The 13,261-nt window shown below is 36.4% G+C and overlaps 1 protein-coding gene across 1 annotated transcript; it reads right to left on the bottom strand.

Moving 5' to 3' along the window:
* Nucleotides 1-9,575: 9,575 nt before the first annotated feature.
* LOC149790315 (uncharacterized) lies at nt 9,576-12,963 on the bottom strand. Its single transcript, XM_089973443.1, has one exon. The coding sequence runs from the start codon at nt 12,743-12,745 to the stop codon at nt 10,553-10,555; it is 2,193 nt and encodes a 730-aa protein (XP_089829569.1). The 5' UTR covers nt 12,746-12,963; the 3' UTR covers nt 9,576-10,552.
* Nucleotides 12,964-13,261: the final 298 nt, after the last annotated feature.

Here is a 13,261-nt window from a genome sequence, read left to right as displayed (position 1 = left end):
TTATACAATCTTTGTTAACCAGCTTTCAAGCAAACAATTTATATTTAAGAAAACACAACAACAACAACAACAAATACAAGCCAGATCAAACTGGAATGCGTACCAAGACCTGAATTTGTTCTGGTAATTTACTTTACCTTTAAAATTTAGCTTTGAACGTCTTGGTATCTGACTTTGGCAAACATCATGTAAGCAAGATAAGGAAACAAATGACGTGCAGGCCATATTAGTGTTAAAAATAGCCTGGAGAGTTTTTCAGGCCTGTTTAATAAGTTTATAATCTCGTGCACATTTTTAAGCCATTTGTGCAGGAGACTTTTCTGCAAAGACCTTGAAGTAAGACCAATCTTGACTCACTTGAGGTGTATTTGTAATGTACTAAATCTATATTATCAAACCGTTAATTCAACTCCCACACCCCTTTTTCAAACGAATGTTTATACTATCACTCAAGAACCTCTTTTTACACTGTAGCATGTTTTATAAACGAAAATGAGGATAAACTGTACCCTTAGATGACTTCGACAAGTCCAAACTGTACCCTTAGATGACTTCGATAAGTCCCAAAACCTGTTTCATTTCTGTTCATTTTGACCGTATGTTTTACATTTTTGTATAATTCGAACATTTTGGACTGACACTTTTGTACGGAAACCTTTTAGCATGATTAAATGGGTCACTTAAGGATGAAAATTAAATTTAGTAAGCACTTGTATAATAAGACATAGATGATCTAATTTGTCCTTGTCTACATACGTGTTAAAACCTTTTCCCAAAAACAGTATTTGGACAATTATAAAAAATAAAAATAAAATAATAAAAATATAAAAAATTAAATACCCTACAAAAACAAAAGAAACAAACAAACAAATACACACACCCGGGCGGTCAGCATTGGAGCCATATATCAATTAAAAACAACAAAAATATTCGGGCGGAGGTGGGTGGGTGAGGACAGTGCCGTAGAGAGCTATAACGCGCCCAGGGTTTAGAAACACCTGGGCCTCCCCTAGTTTTCGTTCAAGCAAAATGTTTCTTTTATAAAATTAAAAAGTGTTGTTGGGCCCAGGTATTGGTCTGGGCCCCGGAGATATATCCGTATCAGCTGTTATTATGTAAGGTCATGGTCATCTGACGTAGCAGATGGGATGGACTAAAACTGAACAAGAATGTTGTAAATAAACGAAATGTGTTTAAACCACGGGTAGCCATTGCCTAAGATGTAAGGAAGGAAGTTTCTGAATAAACGTAACTGTGACAGTAGTCAGTCTGTTCTTGTGATTATATGCAGGTTATGTATTATGGTGTGATGTGAAGCGGCGAATGAAAGGAAAGAACGCACTACTTCAAATTAATTTGACGATGGAAATAAAGAAATTGGAATTATAAGGATTAATGAATTTCCCGGTTTGTTCTCACTTGCTAGCATTATTACGATTTTTATGTATATCTTGGGTCTTGATAAAAGAACTTGTCATTGCCATTGTGGCTCATGATTGATAGGTGTTATTTGATTTATTTAAGTATACAGCTTGACCTTATTTCAGATGTTCACCAAAAAAAAAGTCTCCATTTGGTCCGTTTCAGTTCATATATATATATATATATATATATATATATATATATATATATATATATATGTATATTGTAATTCATCCAGTGCAATTTCAGAAAACGAATTTGGCCAAATGGCCTTCTCTGGCTAAATTTGTTATCACTACTTTTTCTCCACTTGAATATGTTAAAGTTAGTGTGTTTCGGACAAATTCAGGCTGATTCGTAGAGCCCTTGGAAGCAGTCATTTTGATCAGCTGTGTGTTTAGATCATATACATTTTACACAAGTACAATACGTACAGAAATTTCAGTCACGGTAGATGAAAAAAGTATAGAGATATGTCAACATTATCTCCATTGTGCTTCTTGCCACCTTATACCAGCACTCTCTCTCTCTCTCTCTCTCTCTCTCTCAGGACTACGTAATATTTGTATGGCGCCACCTGTGCAAACCGCTCCCCAGATGACGTTCTAAATAACACTATTGTCTACACAAAATGTTTGACCCCAGTTCAGTTTCGTTAAAAAGCGCATTTCTTCGTTTTAGTTTCATTAAACAATTGAATCCACAACCATCCGGTGCAAAACAAATTCACGAACTGACTAAAGATCTTATCCTACCCACTCTACAAGCTGAACAATGCAGCTACCTCGACCAATTACCATGGACGGAAGGTAACCCTAACTGTAACACAATAGCCCTTACTTTTGGCAACAAACAAGACCAGGTACATGATATAAGGAGAGAAATATTAGCCGACCTAGAAAAAAGAATAAATAGGGTACACCATGATATACACCGATGGCTCAAAAATTACAAAACCGTACAAAACTGCAGCTGCAATAGTAATCCCTGAATCCAACACAGAATTCGGAGCTAGATTACGCGACACCTGGTCCATTTTCACAGCCGAACTCTGGGCCATTAATGAAGCTCTAAAATGGATCCAACTAACAAACACTAGAAAAGCATTTATCATTAGCGACTCCCTTGGCGTCATCAACTCGATTAAATCAAACCACTCTATCACAAGAAGGAACTTCCTGAAGGAAACCAACCTCTTAATTAAACAACTGCTAAATAAGAAACATATAATAGAGTTTATGTGGGTGCCCTCGCATATCGGACTAGCAGCTACGATAAAGCAGACGAAGTAGCTAAACAGTATCTCCATGAACTTGACTCCATAGCATTATACTACAGCGTCCACGAATTGTATAGCATCATCAGAATTAAAATCGACAATAAGTGGCAACAACAATGGGATAGCAGCAAAAAGGGACGCAAGCTATACTCAATGCTAAATAAGGTCGCAAGACATACCAACCCACCACAACTTGTTAGAAGTCAGGAAAATAAATCAAACATAAAGATAGATTAGCAAGTACTTAGCCCAACCCTAAACCCACACATATAGAAACAAATAAACCGCAATAACCCTTAATCTAAATGAATTTTATTTCTTCTTGTATGTTTGTATCTATCTTTAATAATTTTTAGTTAATTGTTTTTCTAGGGCACCACATTCCTACAACATGAAATTAAGGACACTAACATCTTTTCCCACCGCAAGGTGACCGCAGATTATATGTATTACAACAAACTCAACTACACTAAGGCACAGCCTTTCCCCGAAACACTAAAAACAATTAGAACACCTTGATAAGACCAAACACCTTGAATATATAAGGTGGTCTAAAACACCCAAGATCCCCAGGTCCCGCTGCACAAGGCGGCAAAGTCTATCAAGATAGGAAAACTTACTATAACCCCAAAATTAAGACATATAAGGAGGTCCAAATCCCAAGGACCACCAGGCCCGGCTGCACAATGCGGCAACCAAATACCTAGCGAAACTAGTTAGGACCCTAAACTTAAGAGTATATGAGGTGATCCAAACCCCAAGGACCATCAGGCCCAGCTGCACAAACCGGCGCACCATTAAGCCTAGGAAAGTTTAAATAACCATACACAAAAGGCTGAACCCAAACCAAGAACCAGCCCACCCAAATCAGACTCAATAGATAAATATTAAATTACCCTATTGACTATCACAAATCGGTCATTGGTGCGGTATTATGTTTTTTTTTTTTAAACGGTATAGAATATATCTCCAAAAATACATAAAGACGTCAATTCATTAACCTTTTGGCAAGGGAGTCAAAACATTATATCCAGAATAAACCAATGTGCCTTCCTAGTGAGCAGACCGAACTTCCCTCCTCGCCACTGACGGTCATAAATTAATAAACGTGCATATCACATATTAAAGACATGAATGGAGAGGCACTTTTTCCTCTCTTCATGAACAAAATTAAACAACCCTCCACATGGGAATAAAAACCTAGGTGTCCCGATGTGACGTCATAGTGGCGACCAATCGCTACTGGTGTCACATATTGCTTGGTTGACACCTAGCGCAGCTAATGCAGACAGAGTTGCTACCTTTAACTCGAGTGTGTGCTGGGTCTATCCCCACTCAAGTATAGCCTTACATTCAGGTCGCTAGGGTCTATGAAACCATATTGACCCAAGAGTTGACGGCTCAGTTAAATAGTGCCTTTTATGCGCAGGATTGCCTGGGGGACGAGGCTCTAATTCCATCCCCCGGGATCAATTAAATAGTCCGCTTATGGACATTAACCAGGCGTACATGCCCGTATGGGCGAAAACGTCGACAATTTAAATGATGATAATGATGATTCAGTTATTTTAGAGATGAATATTTGACTTAAAAGTCAAGTAAATTTACTTTGACAGCACTAGATATGCTAGATTATAAGGGTGGGGTGGGTGGAGTGGAGAAGATGGGGTCCAACTGGTACTCATGCATATATATTAGCGTAGGTTCTACAGTAAAATCTCGCGTTGCGGTCTCGTTGACTTAAGATCAATCCCTAATAGTAACCTGGATTGTTTAGACCCAAACACTACTAAGAAATGCCAACGTATCCCCTGATAATCATATGAACTCACAATTGGGGTGGGGTAGAGTGTGTTGGATGGAGGTTGGACGTGGTTGTTATGAAAACGTGTTGCTGTAATGTGTTCCCTGGCTTTGTCGTACGTTATTTAGTATCAACTTTGCAAGGTACGCATAGCACATGAAAATAGCGATCAAAATAAATACAGTAGAACCTCAATAGCTCATATACCCACGGAACCTCTAAAGTCAGTTTGAAACGACTGTTTTTCGACCCTACGAGACTAATATAGAATTATAATAATATAATTGATTTGTCGGACTCTAAATATATATATACGTATTCGCACCAACGAGATTTTTGTTGCATTTTCGCGTTTATCAAAGAGCAGCAACATGCATTGTGTTTGTCTATATTCTTCTGGCAAACTAAAAAGAATTAAATTGCTGTCGCAGGTCGTTTCGTTTTTCTGCGGTACAGGTATTCACCCCAAAACAAAACTTAACACACGCACGCACGCACGCACGCTGCACGAACGCACATATACACAACCACTTTCTGTGTCCCTTGTATCGTACCAAATTCCTAATATAAACTTATCTCCTCCATGAGTTAAACGCAGCGTGTATTAAAAAACCCCATAGAAAACAGAAACAGTTCCTTGCTGAAGTATAACACTGTATACATTAGAATGGCAACATCCATACTTTGGCAATAGTCTGTTATCAGAAATATTTGTCAAAACACCCTTACTAAATATCCAATAAAGAACCGTTAGAAAGTACATAGTTCGTAAATCTGAAGAGCCTCCTTCATTTCATTACACGGATACTGAATAAGCTTTATGAACAGTACAATAATTGTATGAAAATCCCATTGGTTGCAAAGTCCTACCAGAATTATATGACAATCCCTTTGGCTGCAAACGCTTACCAGAACTATATGACAATCCCATTGGTTGCAAAAGCCTACCAGAATTATATGACTTTCCCATTGGCTGCAAACGCCTACCAGAATTATATGACAATCCCACTGGCTGCAAAAGCTTACCAAAATTATATGAAAATCCCATTGGTTGCAAACGCCTACCAGAATTATATGACAATCCGAGCGGCTGCAAGCGCTACCAGAATTATATGACAATCCCATTGGCTGCAAACGCCTACCAGAAGAATATGACAATCCCATTGGTTGAAAAAGCCTACCAGAATTATATGACAATCCCATTGGCTGCAAACGCCTACCAGAATTATATGACAATTCAATTGGCTGCAAACGCTTACCAGAATTATATGAAAATCCCATTGGTTGCAAAAGCCTACCAGAATTTTATTATGATCCAATTGGCTGCAAAAGCCTACCAGAATTGTATGACGATCCCATTGGTTGCAAAAGTCTACCAGGAGAAAAGCGATATTGGAGATTTTTTTTACCGCATTGCAAGCCAGGAAAGAATACACCAGCGTAAACTATACTGTTTTCGGTTATTGGTTGCTGTTTGAATTTAAATATTCTATTTTGAATGCCAGTAACTTGCCCAGATAAAGATTATTTAGTGGTTTAGACGTTAATTGCTGCTTCTGAAAGAAGAGGTTAGATCATCCGGTTACATATCAGGGAATTCTTTTACAATAGGATCGACTTTCTGATCCAAGCAAGGCTTGTCAGTCACAAGTGGATTAACCACAACCTTATCGCCAGCTAGTTCGTTGCCTAGTAATAAATGAATGACCTCAAGGGGGTAAAACAGACACTATTCCGACTGTCACTGGTCCTGAGACTAAATCAGATAACAAATTTACACAGTAGCAAGGAACATTAACAAAGCCGCACTCTACTCCCTGAATAAGAACATTCTCACTAGAAGAAGACTTCTCCGAAAAAGGCAATGTACCTGATAATAAAATACTGAGAAGCTCCTGTGTCCCTTAAAATTTTAGTAGGGATAAGATTGTCCAAAATCACCCAAGAGTGATATAGAACCCTTCGACATGAATGGTTCATAATTCTCCATAATAAATTTAGACTGGGTTTTATTAGACCCACCAAATGTATTGCTTTCAATTCATGACCATGACCTCTTAGACATAAGAGCATTTGGAATAGGTCTGTCTTGATCCTGATGCCTACTTTGCAATTTGTAGCAATCAGAAATATCGTGTCCTTTCTTCTTTCTTCTAGCAATAGGTACACGTAGGAAGAGACAAGGATTTTTGATCAAGCTTACCAGAAGCTTGATTTTTAAAAGTTGTGCTAGACTGAGATTTAGAAGGGCTTGTATTAGGCTGAAATAGTTTTCTGCCTTAAAACTGCTGTGTGGCATTCTTATTTACAATTTTTTTTTATGAGATAAGGAATACTCGTCAGCAGTATTTTCCAAGGGATCGACCTTATGATCATCAACATAAGTTTTGTTATGTCAGTGTGGACACAGTTCTTGTACTCTTAATACATGTTGTCTAAGACTTTCATAATCTTGATCCACTTTCTTGGGTAAGCACCATCTATCAAACAATTGCTCTTTTTCTCTTGCAACTCCGGCATGAGTTTGTCCTGCTTCTTGTTTATAGTTCCTGAATTTTTGCCGATAAGCCTCAGAGACTAATTCATAACCCTTTAAAATGCAATATTTCACCAAATCATAGTCAGCACTCTGCTGTACTGACAGGGATGCATAGTCAGCACTCTGCTGTACTGACAGGGATGCATAGTCAGCACTCTGCTGTACTGACAGGGATGCATATACATCTCAGGCTTGGCCAAAAAGTGCACACTGTAATAATTGAATCCTATGCTGCCTTGCCCATTTCAAATTTTCAGCAACTTTTTAAAATAAGGAAAATATTTGCTACATCTTTTTCTCTAAAAGGGGGCTCTAACCTAAAATTCTTAGTAATATCAAAACTTGAATTTTATGTGAAGTTGGAACGTCCATTTCACTTGCCAGTTCTATTTCGTTTATTCTAAACCAATATTCACTATCTTCCTTATCTCTTTGTAGTTGCATTTGCATCTCTCAATCTTTCTCTTTTTTCTCTATCTATTTGCATTTGTTTTTTATCGTTCTGTAACTGCTTTGTTTCCTTCTTTCGGTAATAACATTTGTTCATTTTGTAACTGTATTTGTCTTTCTCTCTCCCGTTTTCTTTTTTTTTTAAAAAACTTTATTTGTTTTCCTTCTTTCTGTAAACCATTTGTTCTTTATCTTTTCTCCAATTGCGAACCGCTCCGGTGGCCTAGTGGTTAGAGCTTCCGCCTCGGATGCGGGGGTTCGTGGGTTTGGTCCCACGACGAATCATACCAAAGACTTACAAAAATGTTACTAACAGTTGCCTCGCTTGGCGTTCAGCATTAAGAGGTTAGTCTTAGGATTGGTCGGCCTGGTGTCAGGATAATGTGACTGAGTGGGACATCATGCTACGTGTCTGCGGCATGATGCTCCATTGCTAGACATCACTATAAACTGCCACAAATCTCTTATCGTAGCGATATGACTGAAAAATTGTTAAAGCTACGTTAAAAATCAAAATCAGTTCACATCACATCACTTTCTCCAATTGCAACTGCATTTGTTCTTCTTTCTTATCTCTCTGAACTTCTGTCTTCCTTAACTCTAATTCCATCTTGTATTTTAATTTTAAAAACTAAACGTAATATGAATGATAAAACATGTAAATGAATATTTACTAATTCAGATTTTAGTCCATATTTCTCAGTTCTGAAAGAAACTGGTAATCTAACAAATCTAAGATCATATAACATTTTTCCTATTCTTACGCGCTGCAACATTTTACTGGGGAAATGAGGTCCTATTTTTATCACATTGAAGATAATGTTATATACTATTATGAAGTTTTCTTTATTTGTTTGGGTAGACGGATGAGGGCTTTTTTTTAAATTTACGTTCAGTCGCTAATAAACAAAATAAATAAAAATAGACATAACATATGTATAGGCTGAAGAGAAAACCTGCCACATTTATCCTGAAGTTTTGTTTTCTAATTGTATTTGGGTTTTTTATTGTCCTGGGTTTTATTTTTTCCAATTGTCTTTATTCTTTTATATCTAATTGTGCTAGGTCTGCCGTTTCCGTAGCAACGAAACACCAACTAAATAAATCTTAATCTGACAATGTTGCCTAAAACAGCCGTTTATTACTTAGCTGTGTTGCCTAAAACAACCGTTTATTACTCAGCTGTGTTGCTTAAAACAACCGTTTATTACTCAGCTGTGTTGCCTAAAACAATCATTTATTACTCAGCTTTGTTGCCTAAAACAACCGTTTATTACTCAGCTGTGTTGCCTAAAACAACCGTTTATTACTCAGCTGTGTTGCTAAAATAAGCTGATGTAGACGAATTATTTTATCACATGAAAAGATAGTTCTACTAGAAGACTTGGACACTATTTTGCAGCCAAATGTCCCTCATATTCTATTAGACTTTTGAAGTCAAAATATAAATATCAAATGCAATTACGTTGTGGAAAATTGATATTCTGCTAATAAAAAGGCTAAAATGCTCGGTTTTCCTGTACATTTATTTCATTGTGAGAAACGTTACAAAATGACGAAATTTTCTGACTTTCATTTTGAGCTAAATATTGCCTTTAGCACGCTGACAGAACGATTATATAATAGCCGTGTAAATAATGGCAGTATATATAATATACGTTTTTATAATGGCATTGTATAGAATAACAGTATAAGCCTATTTCATGACAATCTATATAATAACAGTGTATATACAGGCAATGTACAGAACATTAGTGTATATAATTTCAATCTATATAATAGGAGAATATATAAAGACATTGTATAAAATCGCAATGTATATAATAGCAGTGTATAAAATAGCATTGGATATAATGGCACTGTATAGAATAGCATTGTAACATGGCAGTGTATATACTAGCAGTGTATATAACAGCATTGTATAGAATAGCAATATTGTAATGAAGACATTTTAAGAATAGTACTCTTGTCTTCTAATATATATATATATATATATATATATATATATATATATATATATATATATATATATATATATATATATATATATATATATATATATATATAGGAATGTGGTGCTCAGAATGCTTTTGGAATATGATTGCTTTGCTCAAATCTCGAGGGACACGCCCTTTAACCTCAGAATTTGAAAACTTCAGTATTGTTCATGTTATAACTTACATTAGAAACAAAAGAACTAGCATCTAGAAACGTTTTGGATTTTGTTGAATCTGGTTTAAATATAAATAAATAAATAATAATTACTAATATAGTTGCGTTTATTTCATGTGTGAACGTAGTACAAACGCCTTATGTGGAAGAAGGAAGAAAACAGAAGGAAGAACTACGAAAAGAATGCAAAGGAAAAGTTCAGAAAAGATGCAACAAGGGACGTTGGTTTTTTGGACCTGTACCGAATACTGCATATTACATAAAATAAGACCAATAATTAAACACATAAATAAATAACATGAACGGTAGTCTTACTGATTTAATTTTCTTTCAGGAAAACGCCTACAATGTGTATACGTTGATGTAAATTAAAGGATTAGAAGAGAAAGGTAATAAATAAATAAATAAATAAATAAATAAATAAATAAATAAATAATCAAATGATAAATAAATGAATAAATAAGTAAATAAAATAGAATCAAATTGAAGGAATAGCTTAAGCCATCATAATTGCGGGCCCGTTTAAAATACGCTCTTTCATGAAAAATGTTAATCGATACCATGAATCGGTCAATTTGTCAGTGTTATTCATATGTCTAAGGAAAGATCATGGAGATTTTTTAACATTTATATGCAATGTGAGGGCATTACACACAGCCCCTACAATTATTCTGTATTTTCCCGACATTGTAAGGCAAAAGAAATCATTCTGACGGCACAGAAACATTTAAAATGAACAGAAACCGCATGAAGCAACATTCTTTACGGATCTTCGAAACATCCATTGACAACATATTGGTTTGTAAAATAACTAGCATTCAGTGCAGGACATAAAGTAATCGAGCTAATTAATTTAAAACAAACATGTAAAGGTGTAAACATATTCCTACACTGAGTCGTGTGGACTTTCTGGAACTGAAGTTTGTAGTGTTTTTCCCGATTGTGACTTAGATGCATTGATCGATATCAATATTACAGGTCCCTTTCTCCGACTAATTTGCCGTGTTACTGAACTATTCGATATCAAACGGAACACTTTCTTCGTGCATACAAAGCAAAGACAAATGAACACGCCCTGCAAAGTGTTAAGAACAATGAACACATACCACAAGAACGGAAGTTGCGCCATATTGGAAATGAATGCAAACACCCATGACAATCCCATGATAAGTGACAGCTTAATGTAAATTAAAAATCTACACTTGTTGTTTTTCTTTTGCAGCATTGCCGACTGTTTCCTAGCACGGTAAATATGAACGGAGGTAATAGCAAAAGCAACGATGTCAAACAATTTAAATATTAAGAGCGGTCCTATGAAAAACATAACCATGGCTTCTCTGTTTCTTATCCAGCATGCACCTGTACCGTAGTTTGGCTGCCAATGTTGGAAACGAGGGTCAATATTAGCAAAATTTACAGATACAGCCGCTACCACAATTAAAAGTGGAAGAGTCCAAGCATAAGCAGAGTAGAAACAAAATCGTTTTGAAGATTTTCCGTCGTTGTTAGTTACCGTAAATTGTCTGGAAAATGTCCAACAAAGGTCAAAGTCCATGATATTCATCCAGCAGAACGAGGCAAGAAAAAAATAGTGCATTGCTATGGCAACAGCGATGCAAAATTCACTCACAATTTCGAATACTGCCGATAGAAGAAAGAGCAAGTTTGCTACACAAAGTGCGGCTATTAGGCTCATTAGCATCTTTCCAGGAATATTTCTTAATTGATGGAAGCAAGAATAAATTACAAAGTTAACCAGCAAGGCAGATAAAGATAAAATCTCACCAGCCAACGTGATAATTACCTCTTCATTAGTAAACATTGGCGTGTATCCATTTCTTTGTTTAAATATATCAGCACGTACAAAGGTTTGGTTTCCGTCAATAATGTAGTCTGTTTCATTATAAACTTGTCCTGTAGACAAAAACCTTAGATTTTTATCAGGTAAAAGTTCAAATTCACCAGATTTCAAAGGAACATAGAGGAATGTCTGATTTACAAAAATGTCAGTCAAACTGGGTGTGATTTCTTCAGGCGAATCCTGTATTATAATGCACTTTCCAGATTTGGGAACAAATGGTTCAGGGCAAAATACAGCGCGGCACTGGTTTTCAAATGGATCATAAATTTCGTCCACAGAACATCTCGACCCATACGCTATTAGATCACCGTCTCTCTTACCAACCGCGATATCCAAATCGACAAGAAGACGATAGCTGTAGAGATTTTCTTTATCTTTTTCGAATTCAAAAGTAGAAAACCCAAGTTTTATTGGATCGCATTGTAAAATATTTTCATCCACACCATTACACAAAGCACAGTGGATATTTTTGTAAGCATCCATTGCCCCATATACTACGGCATACCCTTCATTGGCACACATAGACACCACCGACATATTGGACGAATTGTTGGCTTCACGACAAGTATATATGATGTCATACTGATTGCAAGCTCGGTAAGTAACGTTTTGCCCCGGTGGAAGAAATCGAAAAGCACAGCCTTCTTTGCCAGACATTAAACTGGCATTGTCAGGATGAAAGTCTTCCTTACACATCAGTTCTAATTTCCAAAACATATAATCCGTCACAGAATTACACAAAGCACAGTATGTATTCCTGAAGTGCACACCGGTTTGATTATCGGTCACATAAACTCGCTCCATAAGATTGTCTAATCTGGGTGTTTCGCACATTTTCCGAACCTGCAAGCCGTCCCAGTTCGACGGACATTTGTTCACAGTAAGAAACGGAGAACCATACTTTATTTCCGGAATCTCTAGGCAAGAGAAAACATATTTTGGTGGCAGATCATGGGATGCAAAAGGTTCGGATTGATGTTGGTAATCCGAGCAACAATCATTAAAATGGTGGCAAATTTCGTCGCAAAAGCAGTTTTGGCTTACAAATGGTGCCATTTTGCACGAATAGTTCAAGTTACAAATTGAAGAAACAACGGCGGCGTTAAGAACCACTGATAAGATGAAAATGGCAAAAAGTGTTTTCCGAGATGTATCTTTGTTTCTGCTCGTAGATCTGTACGATGCAGAAAGTATTGTGTATAGCAAATGTTGCTCCATAAATATGGTATACGTCAAACCTATTGAACATAAACTACTGCTACTTGAAGGTTTCTCAAGAATCACAACGAACACAATTTTCCAAGAATTTCTAAGATACCTCGGTTTCCAGGAGTTGACGGTATTGAACACTGCCGATTTAGTTGATGACGTTTATTTATTTCAGTAAACGTAGAATGTACACTAAGCAGAATGGATGCTGTTGTCTATGTGTACCTACTAGGAAAGACCAGACAGATTTGTGTCATAAGCGGAACTATTCCGGTTTTTCCCCGTAGAAGCATGAATAAGTAAAACAGAAATGTTGTAATGATAATATACATGACGTTATTTGCCCTGCCTTTACTCATGGGAAAGTTGTAAAGGAAAATACATTGTATGCACAGAGAGAGAGAGAGAGAGAGAGAGAGAGAGAGAGAGAGAGAGAGAGAAATAGTTGTGCAATAAATGATTATGTTTCTAAAGTCACTAATGTGAACGCAAGAAAGGAAGTAAAACATATAATAAAGCAATATT

This window comes from Sinohyriopsis cumingii, chromosome 10, assembly GCF_028554795.1.
Source record: "Sinohyriopsis cumingii isolate HCF-2022 chromosome 10, ASM2855479v2, whole genome shotgun sequence".
Lineage (NCBI taxonomy): Eukaryota > Metazoa > Mollusca > Bivalvia > Unionida > Unionidae > Sinohyriopsis > Sinohyriopsis cumingii.
Note: the sequence above shows the minus strand (reverse complement) of the source record. Positions and strands in the feature narration are given on the sequence as shown.

Excerpts from the sequence above, each read along its gene's own strand:
- LOC149790315 (XM_089973443.1), bottom strand. The coding sequence starts at position 12,745 with ATGGAGCAACATTTGCTATACACAATACTTTCTGCATCGTACAGATCT.